Source organism: Verticillium nonalfalfae, assembly GCF_003724135.2.
Source record: "Verticillium nonalfalfae strain VnAa140/NRRL 66861 chromosome Unknown scaffold_181, whole genome shotgun sequence".
In the NCBI taxonomy this organism is placed as follows: Eukaryota; Fungi; Ascomycota; class Sordariomycetes; order Glomerellales; family Plectosphaerellaceae; genus Verticillium; species Verticillium nonalfalfae.
In genome coordinates this window covers 30,747-48,428 of record NW_021167406.1, presented here as the reverse complement: position 1 = coordinate 48,428, position 17,682 = coordinate 30,747, and the positions used below count along the sequence as shown (strand labels likewise).

General features: G+C 53.3%; 6 protein-coding genes across 6 annotated transcripts; 3 read left to right on the top strand and 3 right to left on the bottom strand.

Annotated features, from left to right (window-relative positions):
• Positions 1-314: 314 nt before the first annotated feature.
• Positions 315-2,185, bottom strand: PHO8 (vacuolar alkaline phosphatase; the record flags this gene model as incomplete). Its single annotated transcript, XM_028637274.1, has 3 exons — positions 315-889; positions 946-2,125; positions 2,183-2,185. The coding sequence occupies 3 exons, from the start codon at positions 2,183-2,185 to the stop codon at positions 315-317; spliced, it is 1,758 nt and encodes a 585-aa protein (XP_028490869.1).
• Positions 2,186-3,749: 1,564 nt separating this feature from the next.
• On the top strand, positions 3,750-4,922 carry D7B24_003079 (uncharacterized protein; the record flags this gene model as incomplete). The annotated part of the gene is made up of 2 exons (XM_028637273.1): positions 3,750-4,354; positions 4,433-4,922. The coding sequence occupies 2 exons, from the start codon at positions 3,750-3,752 to the stop codon at positions 4,920-4,922; spliced, it is 1,095 nt and encodes a 364-aa protein (XP_028490868.1).
• A 751-nt stretch (positions 4,923-5,673) lies between these two features.
• Positions 5,674-6,471, top strand: D7B24_003078 (uncharacterized protein; the record flags this gene model as incomplete). The annotated part of the gene is made up of 1 exon (XM_028637272.1): positions 5,674-6,471. One exon carries the CDS (start codon positions 5,674-5,676, stop codon positions 6,469-6,471), a length of 798 nt encoding a protein of 265 aa, XP_028490867.1.
• Positions 6,472-7,752: 1,281 nt separating this feature from the next.
• Positions 7,753-10,589, top strand: D7B24_003077 (uncharacterized protein; the record flags this gene model as incomplete). The annotated part of the gene is made up of 10 exons (XM_028637271.1): positions 7,753-7,849; positions 7,903-8,034; positions 8,116-8,204; positions 8,254-8,525; positions 8,581-8,780; positions 8,833-9,346; positions 9,419-9,470; positions 9,527-9,875; positions 10,077-10,291; positions 10,587-10,589. The coding sequence occupies 10 exons, from the start codon at positions 7,753-7,755 to the stop codon at positions 10,587-10,589; spliced, it is 1,923 nt and encodes a 640-aa protein (XP_028490866.1).
• Positions 10,590-11,433: 844 nt separating this feature from the next.
• On the bottom strand, positions 11,434-13,611 carry D7B24_003076 (uncharacterized protein; the record flags this gene model as incomplete). Its single annotated transcript, XM_028637270.1, has 1 exon — positions 11,434-13,611. One exon carries the CDS (start codon positions 13,609-13,611, stop codon positions 11,434-11,436), a length of 2,178 nt encoding a protein of 725 aa, XP_028490865.1.
• A 672-nt stretch (positions 13,612-14,283) lies between these two features.
• On the bottom strand, positions 14,284-15,996 carry D7B24_003075 (uncharacterized protein; the record flags this gene model as incomplete). Its single annotated transcript, XM_028637269.1, has 3 exons — positions 14,284-15,257; positions 15,314-15,379; positions 15,480-15,996. The coding sequence occupies 3 exons, from the start codon at positions 15,994-15,996 to the stop codon at positions 14,284-14,286; spliced, it is 1,557 nt and encodes a 518-aa protein (XP_028490864.1).
• Positions 15,997-17,682: the final 1,686 nt, after the last annotated feature.

The window sequence follows — 17,682 nt, the reverse complement described above, 5'->3', positions numbered from 1 at the left end:
CGGCCGCGGCGCATATCCATGAAGAAAGTGATGCATCACTATACCAGGCAACGCTGCAGAATACAAGCATGCGTCATGTCTCTGATGTCTCGACAGCGGGCGGGCCTCCTAAAACCTGGTTTCGCATTGGAACGTCCGATCCAGAATGCCAGATCGAAAAGGCTAAAATTGGCTGCTACGCGCGCACGTACGTAGGTACTCACACACGTCAGGCTCTAAAACAACCCGACCCAGAAAATGATTTGAAAATGAAACGCCAAAAAGTGCCGTGTCATGATTCGCTCGCTGGGGCTTCTTGCTATGCATCTCACTGTTTAGATCGCCGCCACCTCGCGCATATGCTGTTCCATCCAATGTTGTGGCACCTCGCCCGCGGCCGCCGCCTCTGCGGGCCTACCCGAAACGGCATCCATGGCCGCGAGATCGTTCCTATTCACCTTGCCGAGCTTGGACTTGAGCTCTTCGGTAATGGGCGCGACGTCGAGGTCGAGCCAGTCACGCAGGAACTTGCCAACGTCCGTGTTCTCGACGTTCCCGCGGATCTTTTCCGTGTCGCGCCCACCCGAGCTGTAAATGTTGACATCGACGGCCGTATGTCCGTGCGTGCTCCAGCCCACGTGCGCACGCAGGCTGATGATGGCAGCGAAGGTTGTGATCGCGGCAAGGGGCGCCTCAACGAGAGTGTCGAGCTCTTCAGGGTGCACGTCTGTGATGCCGAGACCGCCGTAGATGAGCGTCTCGTTGACCCAGCTCCTGAGATTTCCCTTGTGCTCGCCCGGGTTCTCGGCAATGTGCTTGGCAAGCTGCAGGGACAGGAACTCGGACGAAGCATTGGCCTTGGCAAGGGCGCGGGGGAACCAGTTATAGACGGGAAGGTGTCCAGGCTCCTCTGTGAAGTTGTCAGTCACGGCATGCAGCATCAAAAAGCAAGACAGGAGCACATACGTAAAGCAGTACCGAGACCGCCTGTCTCGTGATCGCTCGTGGCCACCAGAATTGTTTCGGTTTCGCTCTTCTCGATAAAGTCAAGCACGGCCTGGAAGGCAGCATCGTACTGCAGAACCTCGTGGACCTGAGCCGCGGGATCGTTGATGTGTCCGGCGTGGTCAATCCTGCTGCCTTCAATCATGAGGAAGAAGCCGTGGTCGCTGTGCTCCGTCTCTTTCTCCAGCGCGCGGAGCGCAGTGTGGGTCATCTCGGTCAAGCTGGGGTAAATGTGGTCGAGGTTGCGGCGGTCAATCTCAAAGGGAACATTGTAGTGGGCAAACAAGCCAAGGGCCGGCAGCTGAACGTTCTCGCCAAGCTTGAGGGCGTCGAATCCCGCTCGGTCGCTCGCATACGTCCAGTTGTACTTCTCCTGTGCGATCTTGACAACATCGGTTTCGTCTAGGCGACAGCTGTCGGCGGTGCCGTTGGGCAGGAAATGGCAGCGGCCACCGCCAAGCATCAGGTCGACAACACGCCCGAGGGGGCCATCGCCAACCTCCTGCAGGGCAATGTCATCGTTCATGGCGCGGGTCAGAACATGGCTGGCGAAGCAGGCAGGCGTGGCGTCGGTGATGTCGGTGGTCACGACCAGCCCCGTCGCATAGCCGGCCCTCTTGGCAGCCTCGAGAACGGTGCCGCAGGGCTCGTACTCGGGCGTGATGGAGATGGCGCCGTTGTAGCTCTTCTTGCCGCACGAGAAGGCCGTGGCACCGGCGGCGCTGTCGGTGACGAGCGAGTTGGAGGAGCGCGTGCGGCTGGTGCCCCAAAAGTGCTTGTCAAGCGTCAGAGTGTCATCCTCGGAAAGACCCTCGACGTGCTGACGGAAGCTTCGCGTCAGGGACAAGGAAGCAGGGCCCATGCCGTCGGAGACCATGAAGATGAGGTTTCGCTTTTCCGGCGTCGGACCAGTTCCATGTCCCGTCTGGCGGTTATGCTGGCTCCACACCGCGAGGACGATCACGGCAGCAGTCGCTAACAGGGCCCAGACGAAGAGGAGAACCTCACGCAGTCGGTTCGATCCGCCTGATGAAGGGGAGTGGCCGTTATCAGAGTTGGACTCGGAGTCATCGTTGATGTTCTCACGACGTTCCGTGTCGTCGAGGAGGGGAGTTCGGTCGTTTGGTGCTGCTTGAGCGGCCTAGGAATGAGCGTGTCAGTTTCGCAGACATCAACAGGTGGGATTTGGCTGACATACCATCTTGTGTTGTGCAGTGCAATCCGGATGCACAGCTTGACGATGGGTGTTGGAGGAAGCAACAAGTCCTGGTGAAGCTTCCGAAGCTAAAGCCTCCAGATAAGGGTCACGCAGTGCTACCTCCGCCAGCGTCAGCAGGTCCCTGGAATTGGGGGGGGGGGGCGCCTGGGGCGCTTTGGGAGGGTTCACTGGCACGAGCTTGCCCTGGCCTGCGGCTGTGTGACACGCCAACGACGTCACCCCCTAGGGTACGTGCCTGGCCCTCACCTTATCAGAGCACATGCTCGGCGGGGGTGCAGACTTTGGGGGTTCTGCAGGGGTCTGCGTCTGTTCATTGTACTTGAGGTCCTCAGGCAAGTCAGGTACCTCAACTCAAGTACCTTATTTCCTTGATGCCAATTGACCCTTCGAGCAGGTCAGCTGGATCAGTTTTTGCGTAGTCGGCAACATCGGCTCGTGTCATGGCGACATGGCTCAATCTATCACGTGCGACAGGGATGCGAAGACTGTTGCTGTCGTGCAGCAAGCAAGCCAAGTCGAGCGAATCTGAACATGGGTGAGATCGATTCACAGCATTTGTCACAATGTCACCTTGGCACCTGCCGGCCAGAACCTCGTCACAGTGGTCTTATCCCAACCACAAACGTTCCTGTCTGTCATGGAAGAAGGCAGATTGCTCACTTTATCCCTCTTGCACCTCGCATGGCCATCTTTGCGCGAGCATGCCTCACCTCCAAAAGCGGAATTCCCTGCGGAGAAAAATACAGACATCCACCTTGCCAATGCCGAGAAGCCAGCGTCCTGTCAAATTGGAGTTCGGCAGCTGTGAACTGCCAAGAATTTTATGTCCGCGATCAAACCTTGGAATCCACCGACGGACGAGGTTACGTGCTCTCTGAGCCACCACCACAGCGAGGTCCCTCACCATTCTGGCAAGGCTGCCCTGCCCTTGCGTTGAACTTCTTTCCATTCCGACAGCCGTATCCCGAACAAGATTATCCAGGTTGCTTCGGCTGGTGACGCCCTTGCGAATAAGGCTAACCTCGAATCTCCCCTTGGCCGGCAACGTGTCACAGCTAGATGCCGCTGTCATGTTGTGCTTCACCATGCCTCGAGCGATACCCGAAAGCGCTTAGATTTGGCCGCTAGCTCTCTACCCCAGTCTTTACATTATCAATCAGCGCAGACGTTCACCACAGAGTAGTTAGCATCAGGCCCAGTGTGCTGACGAACTTTGTCTTCAACCGCGCGGTACCCTAATCGGGCATAACGTAAAGCTGCGGAACGGCCTCGGAAACCTCCAAACTACAACACAATTCTCGGGATCGCTCAAATTGAATCGACAGGGGCAAACACTACCAAGGTTCACACTCAGTGCAATGCGGATGCTCGGGGATATTGCTGTGAGACTGGACGCCAACAGGATGCCAGCATCGAGGGAGCTTTATAAACCAGAGACGTCCATGAGGAGGCTTGATCGTCTGAAGATCTGAAGCTCTCTCTCTCATGCAGCTTCTCGGACTCCGTCTGATATCGAGTCAAAATTTCCCCTTCTGTCATATCCATCATGGTTGCTCCAAGCTGTGGTCTGCCTATCCTGGCAGCAACCACCAATGTCTTTGCCTACGACAATCTGTTCGCCTTCGACAGTGTACCCGAAATCGAGAACAGGACCCTCGAAGAGATACACAAAGTTGCCCTTGCCGAAGGTGGAGTCGTCAACTGCTGGCATGGAGGCGATGAGCCAAACCAGCAAGGCTTTCTGAAGCAGATATTCGAAGAAAGATTCCCCGGCATGACGCTAAACATTACCGTTGATCTATCAAAGTACCACGACGGCCGACTGGACGAGCAGCTCGCCAATAGCAACGTCCATGTCGACAGCGTTATCCTCCAGACACTCCACGATTTTCCCCGCTGGGAAAACCAAGGCGCGCTTCTTAATTACGCTCCACTCGGCTTTGATGCAATTGACGGCGCATACAAGAACGCCGCAACCGCGGCATACTACGGTGTCTACCATCTTGCCTGGCAGTTGTTTTGGAGCCCCTCCAAGCTGCCCAACATTACGATCAGCGAATTCGACGACTTTCTGAGACCCGAACTGAAGAACAAGATCGTGCTGACCTATCCCAACGACGACGACGCTGTCTTGTTTGCCTTTGACCTCATGTAAGTCGCACCACTACCCTGGCTTCATACTCTCCAAGTCAAGTGGAAAACGCGCGAAGTCTGACATTGAAATCACAGCCTACAAAGGCACGGCATAGAGTGGCTGGATGCCCTTCTCGCACAGAACCCCCGCTGGGTCCGCGGCACTGGGACCCCCGTTACCCTGACCCTGACCCCGAATTGCACTGAGGCGGCAACCTTCACGAGCTTCGCTGGCTTCGCCGCCGTTCCAGGCTCCAACTACTCGCTTCCCACCCAGACCCAGTTTGTGTCGTGGCCGCAGACCGCCGCCATCCTCAAGGACGCGCCCCACCCCGAGAGTGCCAAGCTGCTGCACTCCTTTGTGCTATCGCCCGAGTTCCAGCAGATGATGGGCTGGCCTGTTCGCCATGATGTGCCAGTGGCGGAAAACTTCTCGCAGCTACCGCTAAAGGATATCCCGTCGACAAACCCTGCGGCTTTTGGTCGCTTCATGGCGGATCGCGGGAGGGTTGAGAGGCTGCGCTTCTTCCTTGAGGATCGTATCGGATCTGCTCAGGGTCTGAGCCCGCTCGTTGACGGCCTCTGAACTTGTTGTTAATAGGGTCGAGGGTAGTCGTGTAACTACAAGGTGTAGGTAAGGTGGGGACTGTTGTCGGAGTTGCTCGACGTAGTAGTTATTTCCAAGGTGTCAATCAAGCAGCGTTCGAGATGATGTATGAAAACCTCAGTGAGTAGCTTGAAACGCCAGAGAACCTTGCATGAAGTAATGCAAGCAATATCAATCCAGTTCTTCACCCATGTAGCTTGCGGTCACGAAAGAAACTCCCTCTTTGCTGCCCTTCTCGGTCTCGTCAACAGAATGAATTGGACATGTCACCCCTGAACGGCTTCGCAAACTGCCTAGAGTCTATAGATGTACCAAGGAAAAACTATAGCAGGAATACTTAATAGACAGGAAGGCATCAAACATGCGGGTGTAGTTCCGGTGGGGTTCAATAGTGTTCTCCTTACACTTTCTGGGACAGATGTTTCTAAATGCCAAAAGGGCTCGACAGTCCGTTGCACGTTCCCCATTCGGGTGTGGAGTGTTTGTTATGTCGTTCATATAGCCCTGTAATCCTTCGACGTCAGACACACCGAGGCACCGGGACACGGCATGTTGCCAAGATGGCCAAGGCAGCCAGGCCGCAATAGAGGCTCCTGGACCGAACGGGCCCAGGGCCCTACATGAAGTTGCCTCTGTTTATCGCTAACCCCTTGAATTCTGAACTTTGACAGCAACACAGCCACACATAACGATCGCGACCACCACCACCATCCGTCCCGCTTCCCACTCCATGTGGTCCCTCCTGGGCGCGGCTGTCTACCCTGGGGCCATTGCCAATGCCGCTGACTTGCTGGACATCGGCCTGGTCTACCCACGCGCAAACGAGACGTATGAGCCAACGGATGAGTTTCCACTTGTCTTTGCGCTCCAGAATGTCAAGCAAGCCGAATATCTTGAGCCCACCATCTCGCTTCGTGTCCTCAACTTGTCAAAATCAACCTCGGACATTGAAGTCCTCAGCGATCGGATGCACGAACTCCGCTGGGGCAGCGTCTCGGAAAACGAGCCCTATCTTTTCTGGAGCCATTTCAAGGTCAGCGGTGAGGGCCAGGTCCGCGTGATCTGGCAAGCGTTCTGGTCCGCGTGCGAGGAGATTAGCAGCTACAACAAGCGTGTGCGAAATCGCACTGACAACTTTTTGGTTGATATCGAAGTCAAAAATGGTGGGCAAAAGGCCGACCTCGTTGCTGGTACGGCTGGTGATAGCAATGACTGTCCTAATCAAGGGGTTGCGATCAACGTGACTACCGATGCACGTGAATATTCTGGCTGGACCAATGGACGCCAAGAGTCAGGAACTTGCGCAGTGCTGGCATCACCATCGCCAACATCGACTTCGAATACCTGCCGCGTCAAGATTGAAAGTTCCGTAGTAGAAAGTATGGAGGCTGTGGATCTTGCGAAGAGGTGCCGAGGCTTGAATTCTCCTGCCGAGTGCCCGGAGAAGGACGAGGCGGTCACGAAACTGGCTGCTATGAGTGTCCCCATTTTGGCAGCTCTTCTTGGTACCGCTCTCTTTCTTGCTTGAAGTAAGATCTTCATCGCCTTCGACTCGCCCACCGTTACCGCTTCGGCTGTGATAAACCTCCTTGGTTGATGGGAGACCTTCGAAGGTCGCTCAGGTACCGAATTTGTAATTTAGTTAAGGTTAAGAATAATACGGCTAATCAGTTTCCACATTGAATATAAAAATTCAGCTACTTGCAATCATTGCTGCGTTTGTTCGAATCCTCAGTGTCTGATATCTATCAACAGAACCATTAAACGACCCTAACCCCTGCTGGGGATCATATGGCCATGTGAGTGCTTTCCCCGCGAAAATAATGGGTTCATTCTCTGCTAATCTTCACAAATCTAGGGCGATTTGTTCAAGCATCTCGCCAAGGTAGATAGCTATGAATTATGCTGTAAATTAGTATCATCCGGCCCGTAACGCGGAAGCATAGACTTCAGCGTTGTCATGAGTCGATAAATGCTTGGATTGACCCTACGCCCTCGGTTCATTTAACTCCAAGTATCTTCATCTTCCAAGCTCTATCAGAGAAAAGACCAGCTTATGTTAAGCAGGACATATTAGGGCTTTAGTCCTGACATAGTCACAACGTATGCTATGGTGTCAGGGTTGGCACAACAAAGAAAAGACGAACCTGAATAAAAGAACCATCGTTCGACATTGCCACCCTCCTCTCCCATATCGATCTCCAATGACTTTCACATTTTGACATGATTGATAGGGCGAAATTCCTCCATGGAGTGATGCCCTTGAATGATGCGTCGCAGTTGACATGGTAGTTCATCTAGCCCTCGGTCATCGGAGCTTTTCGGGCACCTTACAAAGTGTTGGGCTGTTCTTATCCTCGCCATCACGGCACATATTTTTATTAACGCAAAAAGAATCGACCTGACTCCTAGAAGCCTAGCCTCATACTGCTGGACAGATCCCGAGAATCCGAGTTCCAAGTTATGCCAAGCACGGCTGCTGGCACCGATGTGGGTTATGGCGCATGTAGAAACACGCGATTCAGCACTTCGCTTCAAAAGGCCGCGACGCGGTGCTTCGCATGTGCCAGTCCGCGAGTTCAAGTACTGAAAAATAGCCACGGGAAGATGTGGTAGCTGACGACGCTCTTTGCCGAGTTCCGGCCTGGGCTGCCGTGAAAGCGGAGCTCCGTGTCCCGCAACTCCGGCTCGGGTCCATGCATTCTGCATATAGAAGCTTATCAGATTCAACTTCTCGAAAAATCTAATCAGATCGATCGTCTTACCTTTTTTCAGTTCTCTCACACTCTAGCCACTACTCTTCCAGAGAATGGAAGAAGCGAAGGGTATGCCAAACGCCAGTGTCACGACGGTGCCCCTGAGTCAGGGGCTTGAGCGTGGACCTGAACAGGCTAAGCGCCCCTCTGGTCAGCCCTTTCACTGCACAATTCAGCCCTAGAGCGGCACTGACATTTCCCAGATGAAAGCAGTGCTCCCAGTGAAGACGTGTTGTTCGCTGCAGGTATCGGCCTCGAGAAGGATGACCCAACGCTTCCTTGCCTGACCATTCGCATGTGGGTCATCGGGATCGCCTTTTGCCTTCTCGGGAGCGGTCTGAACACTCTGTACACTTTCCGTTTTCCCTCGATTTCTCTCTCACAATCGGCAATTCAGTTTTTGGCGTTTCCTGTAGGAAAAGCCTGGGAGTATTCTATTCCAGACTGGGGTATCAGTGCTTTTGGGCACCACGTATCTCTTAATCCTGGACCTTTCAATTACAAGGTATGTCAGCATCCGGGCAATTACAGGCAGCATTGCTAATGGGTTCAAGGAAAACATTCTCATTTATATACTTGCAAATCTCAGCTTCCTCACTCGATTGAGCGCAGACGTCCTCACCGAGCAGCGTGTTTTCTATGGCCTCAAAGCAGGATGGGGCTTCGAGCTGACCATGACGCTTGCCACCATTCTTTTCGGCTTCAGTCTAGCCGGCATATTTCGTTCACTCGTCGTAGAGCCAGCTAGCCTTGCGTGGCCCGGAGTTCTTGGTAATACTGCCCTGAACCATACCCTCCACTCCAGAAAGAACGCAGTGGACCTACAGTACGTCGCCGCAATCTACGACTCCATATCAACACTGACCGGATGATATTCAAAGCACCGGATTCAAGATGTCTCGCTATCGATTTTTCATGATTGCTTTTTGCGTATCCTTTTGCTGGTACTGGTTTCCAGACTTCATCTTTCCAGCTCTAGGCTACTTCACTTTCGTCTGCTGGGCTGCACCGAACAACGCTGTAGTCAACCAAATCTTTGGCATGAAGAGTGGACTAGGCATATTGCCTGTCACCTTTGACTGTAAGTCCTTTCCCTTAATCTTTCAACCGGACCAGTATTGAGTGTGTTGCAGGGAGTCAAATTGCTTACATTGGTTCTCCTTTGGTTGTGCCGACCTGGGCGATTCTCAATGTCCTGGCATCGCTCATCTTCTGGATCTACGTCGTTTCGCCTGCAATATACTACCGCAACACGTGGTCTTCTGCCTACCTCCCCATCCAGAGTAACTCTGTGTACGACAACACCGGCGCTGTCTACAATGTCTCTCGTGTTATCGACAAGAAGCTCGGCTTCAGCTTCAACAGTACCAAGTTTGATGAGTATTCAGAGGTCGGTCAAGCCGCCAGCTCCTGCGTCGAAGTGCATTGGATTAAAAAAAATCAGATCTACCTACCTGTCACTTACGCGCTCAACACCTTCGGACTCTCGTTTGCTACAATATCATCACTGTTCATTTGGCTGTATTTGGAGCGACGCCACAACATCATCGCCACCTTCCAGGCGTCGTCATTGTCGTCCCTATTCAAGCGCGGCCCGAGACCGAGCTTGAACCTCCAGCCGGCTTACAAGACTGTTCCCGCATGGTGGTATGTAGTGTCGTTGCTGTTATCTCTTGGTCTGGGTTTGTTCTCCTGCGAGTACTATCCCGTACAGTTAAGGTGGCATGGTGTCTTGCTTGCCCTGATCATATGCGCGGTCTTCTTCGTCCCAGTAAGTTCACTGCGGAAAACTGAAAAGTTGCATTGAGATCGCACTGACATGCCAAGCTTGCTCTGGTATATGCCACAGCCAATGTCAAAATCCAGATCGATATCTTCTGTCGTATCGTTGCCGGCTATGTCTACGAAGGCAAAGTGCTCGCTAACATATGGTTCTTCAATCTGGGATACATATCGGGCATCAAGGGTCTCGCCTTCGCTCAGGACCTCAAGCTCGGGATCTACTGCAATATTCCGCCGCGCAAGCTCTTTCTTGTTCAAGCTGTCGGCATCGTCATGGGCACTCTTGGCCAGGTCTCAACATTGAACTGGGCTCTAGAACACATCCCTCACATTTGCACCGATGCAGCCCCCAACGGCTTCACGTGTCCGTTTTCACGCACACACTTCAACACTAGTATGGTCTGGGGAGCCCTCGGTCCGCGTCGGTTCTTCGCACCAGGGGCCCACTACAGGCAATTACTATGGATGTTTCTCCTGGGTGCTCTGCTGCCCATTGCTTTGTGGGCACTCAAGAAGTATCTGTTTCCTCGCACGCGCTGGCTACGGAAGATTCATGTCCCAGTGTTCCTGGGTGGACTGAATTACATCCCGCCAGCTTCAGGTACCAATTACGGGAGCTGGGCCATCGTCGGGCTGGTGTTTGGGCTTTGGCTCAAGAGGAAAGAGAGAGACTGGTGGAGGCGATACAACTTCGTGTTGAGCTCGGCACTGGACTGCTCAGTCGCCATCGCTGGAGTGATAATCTTCTTCGCCGTCTTTTACACTGGCGCAGCAAATAACTTTGAGTGGTGGGGAACAGACGTGTACAAGGTATTTATACATCACCCATTCCAAAGAGGAGATCTAAGTTTTCTGATGCATTGCAGGACACTTGCGACTGGAAAGGATGTAGATACAAGACGATACACAAGGGTGGCACTTTTGGAATATGATTACAGACAACACTGCATTGTCCCACATACGACCATACCTACTGGAGAACTCGGGATCCCGTCCGCTCTCCCATAGATAAGCCAGTAAGGGTCGGACTAGTAGTTGGGTGGGTGACCACCAGCGAATCCCTGATGTTGTATGTTTTGTATTTTTGACCTTTTCACATTTTTAGTAATGGATGTGATCGTCATGGTGGTGAGGGTCGTTAACAATGAACGAATCGAAGTGGTCTGGGCATTTGGAACACAGATCTTGCCGCTGGACGTTGCTTTCATGTGGTTGGTGTGGGTTTCGTCCGTCCCCAAAACACAACCACTGATATCTGTGTTCTTAAGGTCTGGACAACTCTTGTTTTGGTCTCCCTTGACTGGTATAAGCGATGTCCTTCTCCGTCACTGCCGACCAGCTCAAAACAGAGTCAGCAATTCGCGCAGTCCGGCTCAAAGCTGTTGCACTCATTGAGTAGCCAGACATGATCACAATCGGGGGTGGCTGCACGCCGAATAACAGTGCGGAGGGGTATTAGAGGGCCTGGGCTTTTGTCTGGCTAGCTCATTCAGGCGAAGCTCACTGATGGCTGACGTGCCGTGTTACTTGTGTCTAGGCAGACACAAGCCCACTAGAACCATCACCAGGCCTATACTGGTGGAAACGAGAACTCAAGGCATGCAGCGCGGATAATATCTTGCATGCTAATAATGTTTTCGAAAGATGCAATAGGTTGACTTTATTTTAAGTTCGGTCTCACTCCTTGCCCAAACTAAGATTTTTACCACTGCCCTCTAGCTGCACATACGTGCCTTACTTTGCATCAACTTCAAAGGCCCTTTTGATGTACTGTAGCTGAGGGAGGCCTACTGATGGCAGGAATTATAACTGTTGGCTCAGGTCGCCACGTGGAAAACTGCTACACCCGTTTGACTTTCGTTTTATTACTTCCACTTCTCCGTATCGCCAGATTTCACTCCGCAATGCCCAAAATAGCGATGAAACCGCCGGCATTGATGCCAGAGAAGAATTTAAGCAATGTCCTCTTCTAGAAGAGCATCATAGCCCTCGATCAGACACCACTGTTTGGCGAGGCCCTCGGTCTCATCCTCACGAGCAACCTCCTCCAACTTGACTTCCTCTAGTCCGGTGACAGCCAAAAGCCTCATATAGACTGGGAGAATATTAATCAGGCGAATTCTCCTCCTACCAGCTGCTTGCTTCGTGTCGTCCTCAGTCTTGACGAGATCCTCGGCCAAGGGGCTAACAACCTTAACCCAATGACGAGAAGCGATGCGACACCTTTCTTCGAGCGTCATCGTATCAAGTTCATCGTCACTAGGAACATCTGAGAGGTGATTCAGAGTTTCTTCGTCCAGAAAGATGAAGAATTTACTGCGCAGGTTTGGATGATTCTCGCGCGCCATAGCTCCAGACTCGCGATAGAATAGGCGTGCCTGTTTGACATCACCTCCACCGAGCAAAGTCTGGTCTTCGACCACGATGTTGTGAAACCGGTACCTGAACTCTTCGCTCAGTATCTGATCCGTCTTCAGATATCTGGGCGGGCCCCGCTGCCGGATCTCACGGGCGGCTTCTCGCCAGTGAGTCTCGAGGGTCTGCTGATCCACTTCGTTTTCGCAAACCAGCCTTCGTCGAGGTACAGGCACATTCTCATCACGAGAATCCAGGTGTGGCGCTTCATCGTCATAGTCTACCGAAACGAGTGTCAGCCGGCGGATGGCCGCGACGGCCCGTTTGAACCGCGCATCGTTGCCCTCTCTGTACGTGGCTCGCACGATGGTCGAGCCCCAGCAGTTTTGTGGCTTGCAGTCGGCACAGTAGACAAAATTGTCATTCATTGTTGCAAAATATTGCCGAATCCTTCGGTCTGGCTTCAAGGGGCCTGTTCTCTCCCAATGCGGCTGCAGCAGATGGCGAAAGACAGCAAAGGACGACTCGGGAGCAGGCGGTCTGGTCAGCGCGGCCTCAGCCTTTTTCCTAGCGCGGTTCTCTCTCCAGATGCGAAGATCCTCAAGAAAAGCTGGCGTTTCAGGCCTGTACGGGGTTTGCGGCATAGTTTTCCTCTCTTTGTAGCCGTATATCTCAGTGAGCCAGCCGTGAATCATGGGCGGCGTCTCGCATGATATGCCCGAGACGAAGCACCAAGCCTTCGTCTCGTCCTGAGGGTTCGCATACCGTGTGCAGTCGGCTCCTTCATTGGGAATCTCGTCGAACGAGTAGTCCTTCGAAGCCAGATAAAGCGAGAGGAGACAGAGGAGACGGATGCGTCTCTTTCGGCTCCTGCGTCCCTGGCTGTCCTCGACTTCCAAGAACGCCTCCCTGTCCAAATCACCGCTCTCATCGTCCTCAATTTCCGGGGCCATCGGCTCCACAATCTTGACCCAGTAGTTCCATGCAATGCGGCAGCGCTCATCGATGGTCATCCTAGCGAGTGCCTGATCGTCGGGAGCGCCGGCTAAGTGGTCAATCGTCTCATCGTCGAGGTACATGAAGAAAGCCGAGCGAGCGCACGACTCGCGCTCCTCCCAGCCTTTGGCCTGAAAGTACTCCTCAGCCTTTTCGGGTTCTGCATGATCGAGCAGGTCCTTGTCCTGGATGACCGTGGTATGGAACCGGTACTTGAATTCCTCGCTGACGATCTGGTCCGTTGTGAGTGCCTCTGTCGGGTCAGACTGCCGGGCTTGCACGTCGTTGACAAGCTGCAACCAATTCATTTCATTGGTTCTGTCAGCCAACACGCGACCTTCATCAAGCTCCTCCTCAGGCTCTGCTGCGAGTTTCGCCCGCTTGACGCAAGGTGAAGCCTCTTCACCTCGAGGTAGGGACTCGTCATAGTCGACAGTGACGAGCGCCAGACGACGGATAGCGGCCACGGCGCGCTCGAATTTCTCGTCATCTTGGTACGAGGCGCGCACGACCGTCGAGCCCCAGCAGTTCTGCGGCGCGCATCCAGAGCAGTAACAAGCGCGGTCGCCCAGGGTGCGACAGACGCTGTAGATTTGACGGCCGGGGTTTCCGGGGCCGGGGCCTCTCCAGTGAGCAGCGGGCGCGTGGTGCAAGGCGAGAAAAGATGAGCCGTATTTGAGAGGCAAGCGGTACCGTAGCGTACCACGCAACGGCTGCCCATACAAGTCGCGCGGTATGTCGACCTGCTCACTCGAGTTTTCAAATTCGGTGGGATACATATTGTGGCGGAATGCTTCTCTCTGAGTCATGGTCTCGTCGGGCAATGGAAGCCTGAGCAGTGCCTGTGTGGTGGTGCTATGTTCGGGTTTGAGAAAGGTGGCAGATGACGAGCGGCTGCCTGCCCCCGCGCTACTTGAAATCAAAACCAAGAACCAAAATGATAACAGTCTCGTGTGGCCGAGGCATATCCTCAAGGGCTTGGATTGGTCACCGTGCTGGTTCTGCCAAGCAAGCTTGGCGGAATCGCTTGCCTCTTGCGAGTAACAAGCAGGGGGTAAATCGAATAATCATGTTCATCCGCTGCGGTAAACTCTCTATACACTGTATACACTGGAGGTCAGCCAGGCGCACCGGAATGGTATCTGGTACTTGGCTAGTGCTTGGTGCGCTACGGTGTACGTGGCCGATTTTCGTTTCATGGGAAAGTGTTACTTGAGCAATGTCCTCCTGTGCGGCTTTGACACAACCACGATCGGTGATGGTGCCTAAAGACTGGCAATTCTGGGCAATTACCTGTTCACACGACTATGAGTGTAAAACCAGTGCGCTGGAAATGCAGAATGGCTTGAATTGGATACCATATCAACGTATATTTGCTTGTTGGGGGCTCTTCCTACGGTGGATGTTTTGTGACACACCGCCCAGGAGCAGCGCGATCAGTCGGAGATTGATCATAGTTCTTCAGTCACCGGGAATGCTTGGCTCGACTGTTCCTCTGACAGCGGCCGTTTTCCTGATGTAACAAAAACAGGCCCGCTGCGTGCCAGGACATGTTCGTTCTCGTTAACGGCCTCGGCAACGATCCTGTAGTCTTCCCCTGAAGAGGACGTCTTCACCTTGATGTGCGTCTCGAATCCGTGACGGTTGGAGTCTCCCAAGAAGCGCTTACGCGTAACGTCTCCCTTGAGCTCCTCTGCATAAAAGCGCCAAAGTGTAGTCTGAGTGTCACCATTCCAGGAAACATAGATATCCACGTCGTCGGAAGCCTCGCTTCCCAGGGCTACAACTGCTGGTTCTTCGATAGGCCTCCCGGTCCAAGGAAGCTTGTAACCACGGTAGCTTTGCACGCTGTTACCCCCGGGCTCTGAATCGAGGTACGCATGGAACAGAACGGTCCCATCAGCAGCAAACTCTGTGATAGCACCTGCCTGCCCCCAGTTGACGAAAACGTTGCTGTTGGGCAAGACTTGCGTGTTGCCCTGCGTCTGAGCCGAAAGTTGGTCTGGTGCCGGATACGTAGCTGCTGCCTTGACAGTCCCTTCTGTGTGGTTGAGCTGCAGGATGCGGCCCCGTGAGAAGGGGTTGGTCTTGATTGTCGGTGAGTGGGCCGAGTTATCGAAGAGGGAAAGATATTCAATTGCCCCATCAGAGGATCGATTCAAGAATCTGGCGTCATGCTGATAGGCGAAGCGAGCGGCAGGGTCAACGTAGAAAGATGAGTTGCCGTGCAGGCCGCCAAGTTGCCAGATGACTTTGCCGGTAGCACCACTGACCTTGAAAAGAGCTGCATAGTTGCGTGCTGAGACGAGGTAGTTTCCTTCGTCGTCCTTGTCGACACTGTTGAGGTGGAAATAGTCCCAGGCATCGAATGAACTGCGACCACTTCCAATAGCCCTGTCCAAGTGGTCTAAAGGGAAGGCGCTGTCTTGAATCGATGTCAGTGGAAGATACTGGATTTGACAGCAGACTCATGTTACGAACACTTAGGGTCCACATGGTCGAGGGCTTCCCATTCAAAGAGCACCTGACCTGTCTCAATATCCAGCTCTGTGTTCTTCCAGTCAGCATATTATCATCCTCGTTCGAAGTGACAAGAGCCTGCCTTGGAATCCAGAAGACACGATCCAGTCTTGGCCCTCTTTCCCACCCCAGCGAGAAAGATTGAAAGGTTTGGTGAAAGGCACCTCCACCAAAGCAGATTTGCCATTGATGATACGGAATTCGTGTCCAGAAACCAGCTGAGGTGATCTGGACTGCACCGATTTGACGGTCTCATACTTTTCGTTCAGAATGAGGTGATGGCCATGCATGATGCCAAGCTGGGCCGACATTTGCCCTTGAAACGCGCGAAGCACCGTGGACCCATCCACCGTGTCGGGACGAAAGTTCGCGGCCCAGCCGGCAATGTGTCCAATGCCTGACCACACGAGCTCCCCGTCGTCGCGAAAAATGTACGGTGCCGGTTGAATGGGGCCATGGCTGGTCGGCGGGAAGCCTGGATATGGCGCAACAAAGATGAGGCCCTTCTCGACAAGGGCAGGATCTGCTGAGACGGTGATGTTGAGACGAGGTGGGGTGAGGTCTGGTCGTGATCGAAACTGCCAATCCGCAGACACACTAGGCGTCAGGGCAGCTGTCACAACAAGGAAATCTCGGACTCTCATGGTTGGTCAACGTTATGCCTATTGACATACAGAGGAAAGCAGCATTCGTTCGTTCAAGCCTAAGATCTGATCCTATGTAGTACCGTTAGCTTTATAATAACTCAGTCGGTGGATGACGTCGAGATAAGATGCAATCACGCCATAAATGCCGATTCCGCGCAGAGGTCTTAGCCGCCGCCACGAGTACAGTTTGATTTACATCAACCCCTCGCGTCATGACGAGGCAAAACTTAGCTAGATTGCCTCTAATAGGAATTAATATATATAAAAAAAAACATACAACATCAGGGATTCGCTGGCGGTCACCCACCCAACTACTAGTGACGCCGAGGACGTCGAGTCCACGTCCAGCCTCTCATCCAAGGAGGAGAAAAGTGTGACACTTCCCGGGCTTCTCAATGTCATGGATGGCGTGGGCTCGTAAGAGGGCCCGGTTCTCTTCATGACCACCAACAACATCGGGCGCGGCGCTCATTGAACCGGGTCGTGTGGACAGATCGAATTTCGGCTTGCAGACAAAAGCCTGACCATAGAGCTCTATCGCCTCGTCTTCCGAGAGCCAGTCGACAAGGGCAATGAAGCTATTGAGCAACTTGCAGACGAATTTTCTGGACGAATGGCGGAAGGGGACTTCAGCCCGGCAGAGGTTCCTTCGCTCTTGTTAGAACGCAGGCAGAACCCCGAGGCTGCCGTGGCCAATGTGGAGGCCTGGGTAGCCAGCATCCGGGAGGAGAAGACGAGGGTGAGAGCGGGAGGCTATGGAGGACTATTGGGGGGCACTTGACGGACAAGATTGGATATGCATTTTGGTTTTCTCGATCTCCTTCTTCTTGTTGTTTCTTTTCTTGGTAACCCCTCAGGCAGTACTCCTAAAAGTCTCCTACACCCCTGCACACCGTGTGGCTGGGAACCCATCGAATGTCCGCACGCCCCTCCCTCGCCTTAAGTTGTTCCTTTCGATTCCCACCCAACTTTCCTCTCTGCCTCAACCTGCCCTACAATGGACGACTTCAATTCGTTATCCATAGATGTCTCTTGGCTTCCGGATATCTCAAAGCCGGAGATGACCTTTTACGAAACTTCTTTCTTCCGTCCCACAATCAGCACCTCCTCCCTTCCTCAATTGCCCCCCCCAGCTTTAGTTCGTAAAGAGAGCCAAGCTCAAGGTCTCAAGGCTGTAAAGTTTGAGCATTTGAACCTCGTTGTGAAGTTTGGTGATCCTTCCTGGGTTAGGCTGGAAGAAGCACAAGCAATGCGAGCGATCAGCCGACTGTTTCGAACGAAGGAGGTGCCCGTGCCTGAGCTATTTGGATGGAGGGTCGATGAGGGTCAGAATTTCATCTATATGAGCCTGATCAAGGGGCCAACACTTGGTGAAAGCTGGCCATTGCTTACACGAGAGGAAAAGAAGTTGATCTGTGGTCAGTTGAGTCAGGTAGTGGCCGCCCTCAGACGAATTGAGCAGCAGTCGTCGTACCCATTCATTGGTACGAGTTTCCTATGCTGCCTTCCTACACATGCTGACCTCATTGCAGGCTCCATCAATCGCGGACCAGTCCAGGACATCTACTTCCGCGGCGGCCACGAGGCGGGGCCGTTCCACAGCGCCTCAGCGTTCAACGACAGTGTACAACTAGCTGCACTGCCAGATTTGCCGATTTCAGAGAGGCCGGCTGATCCTTACCG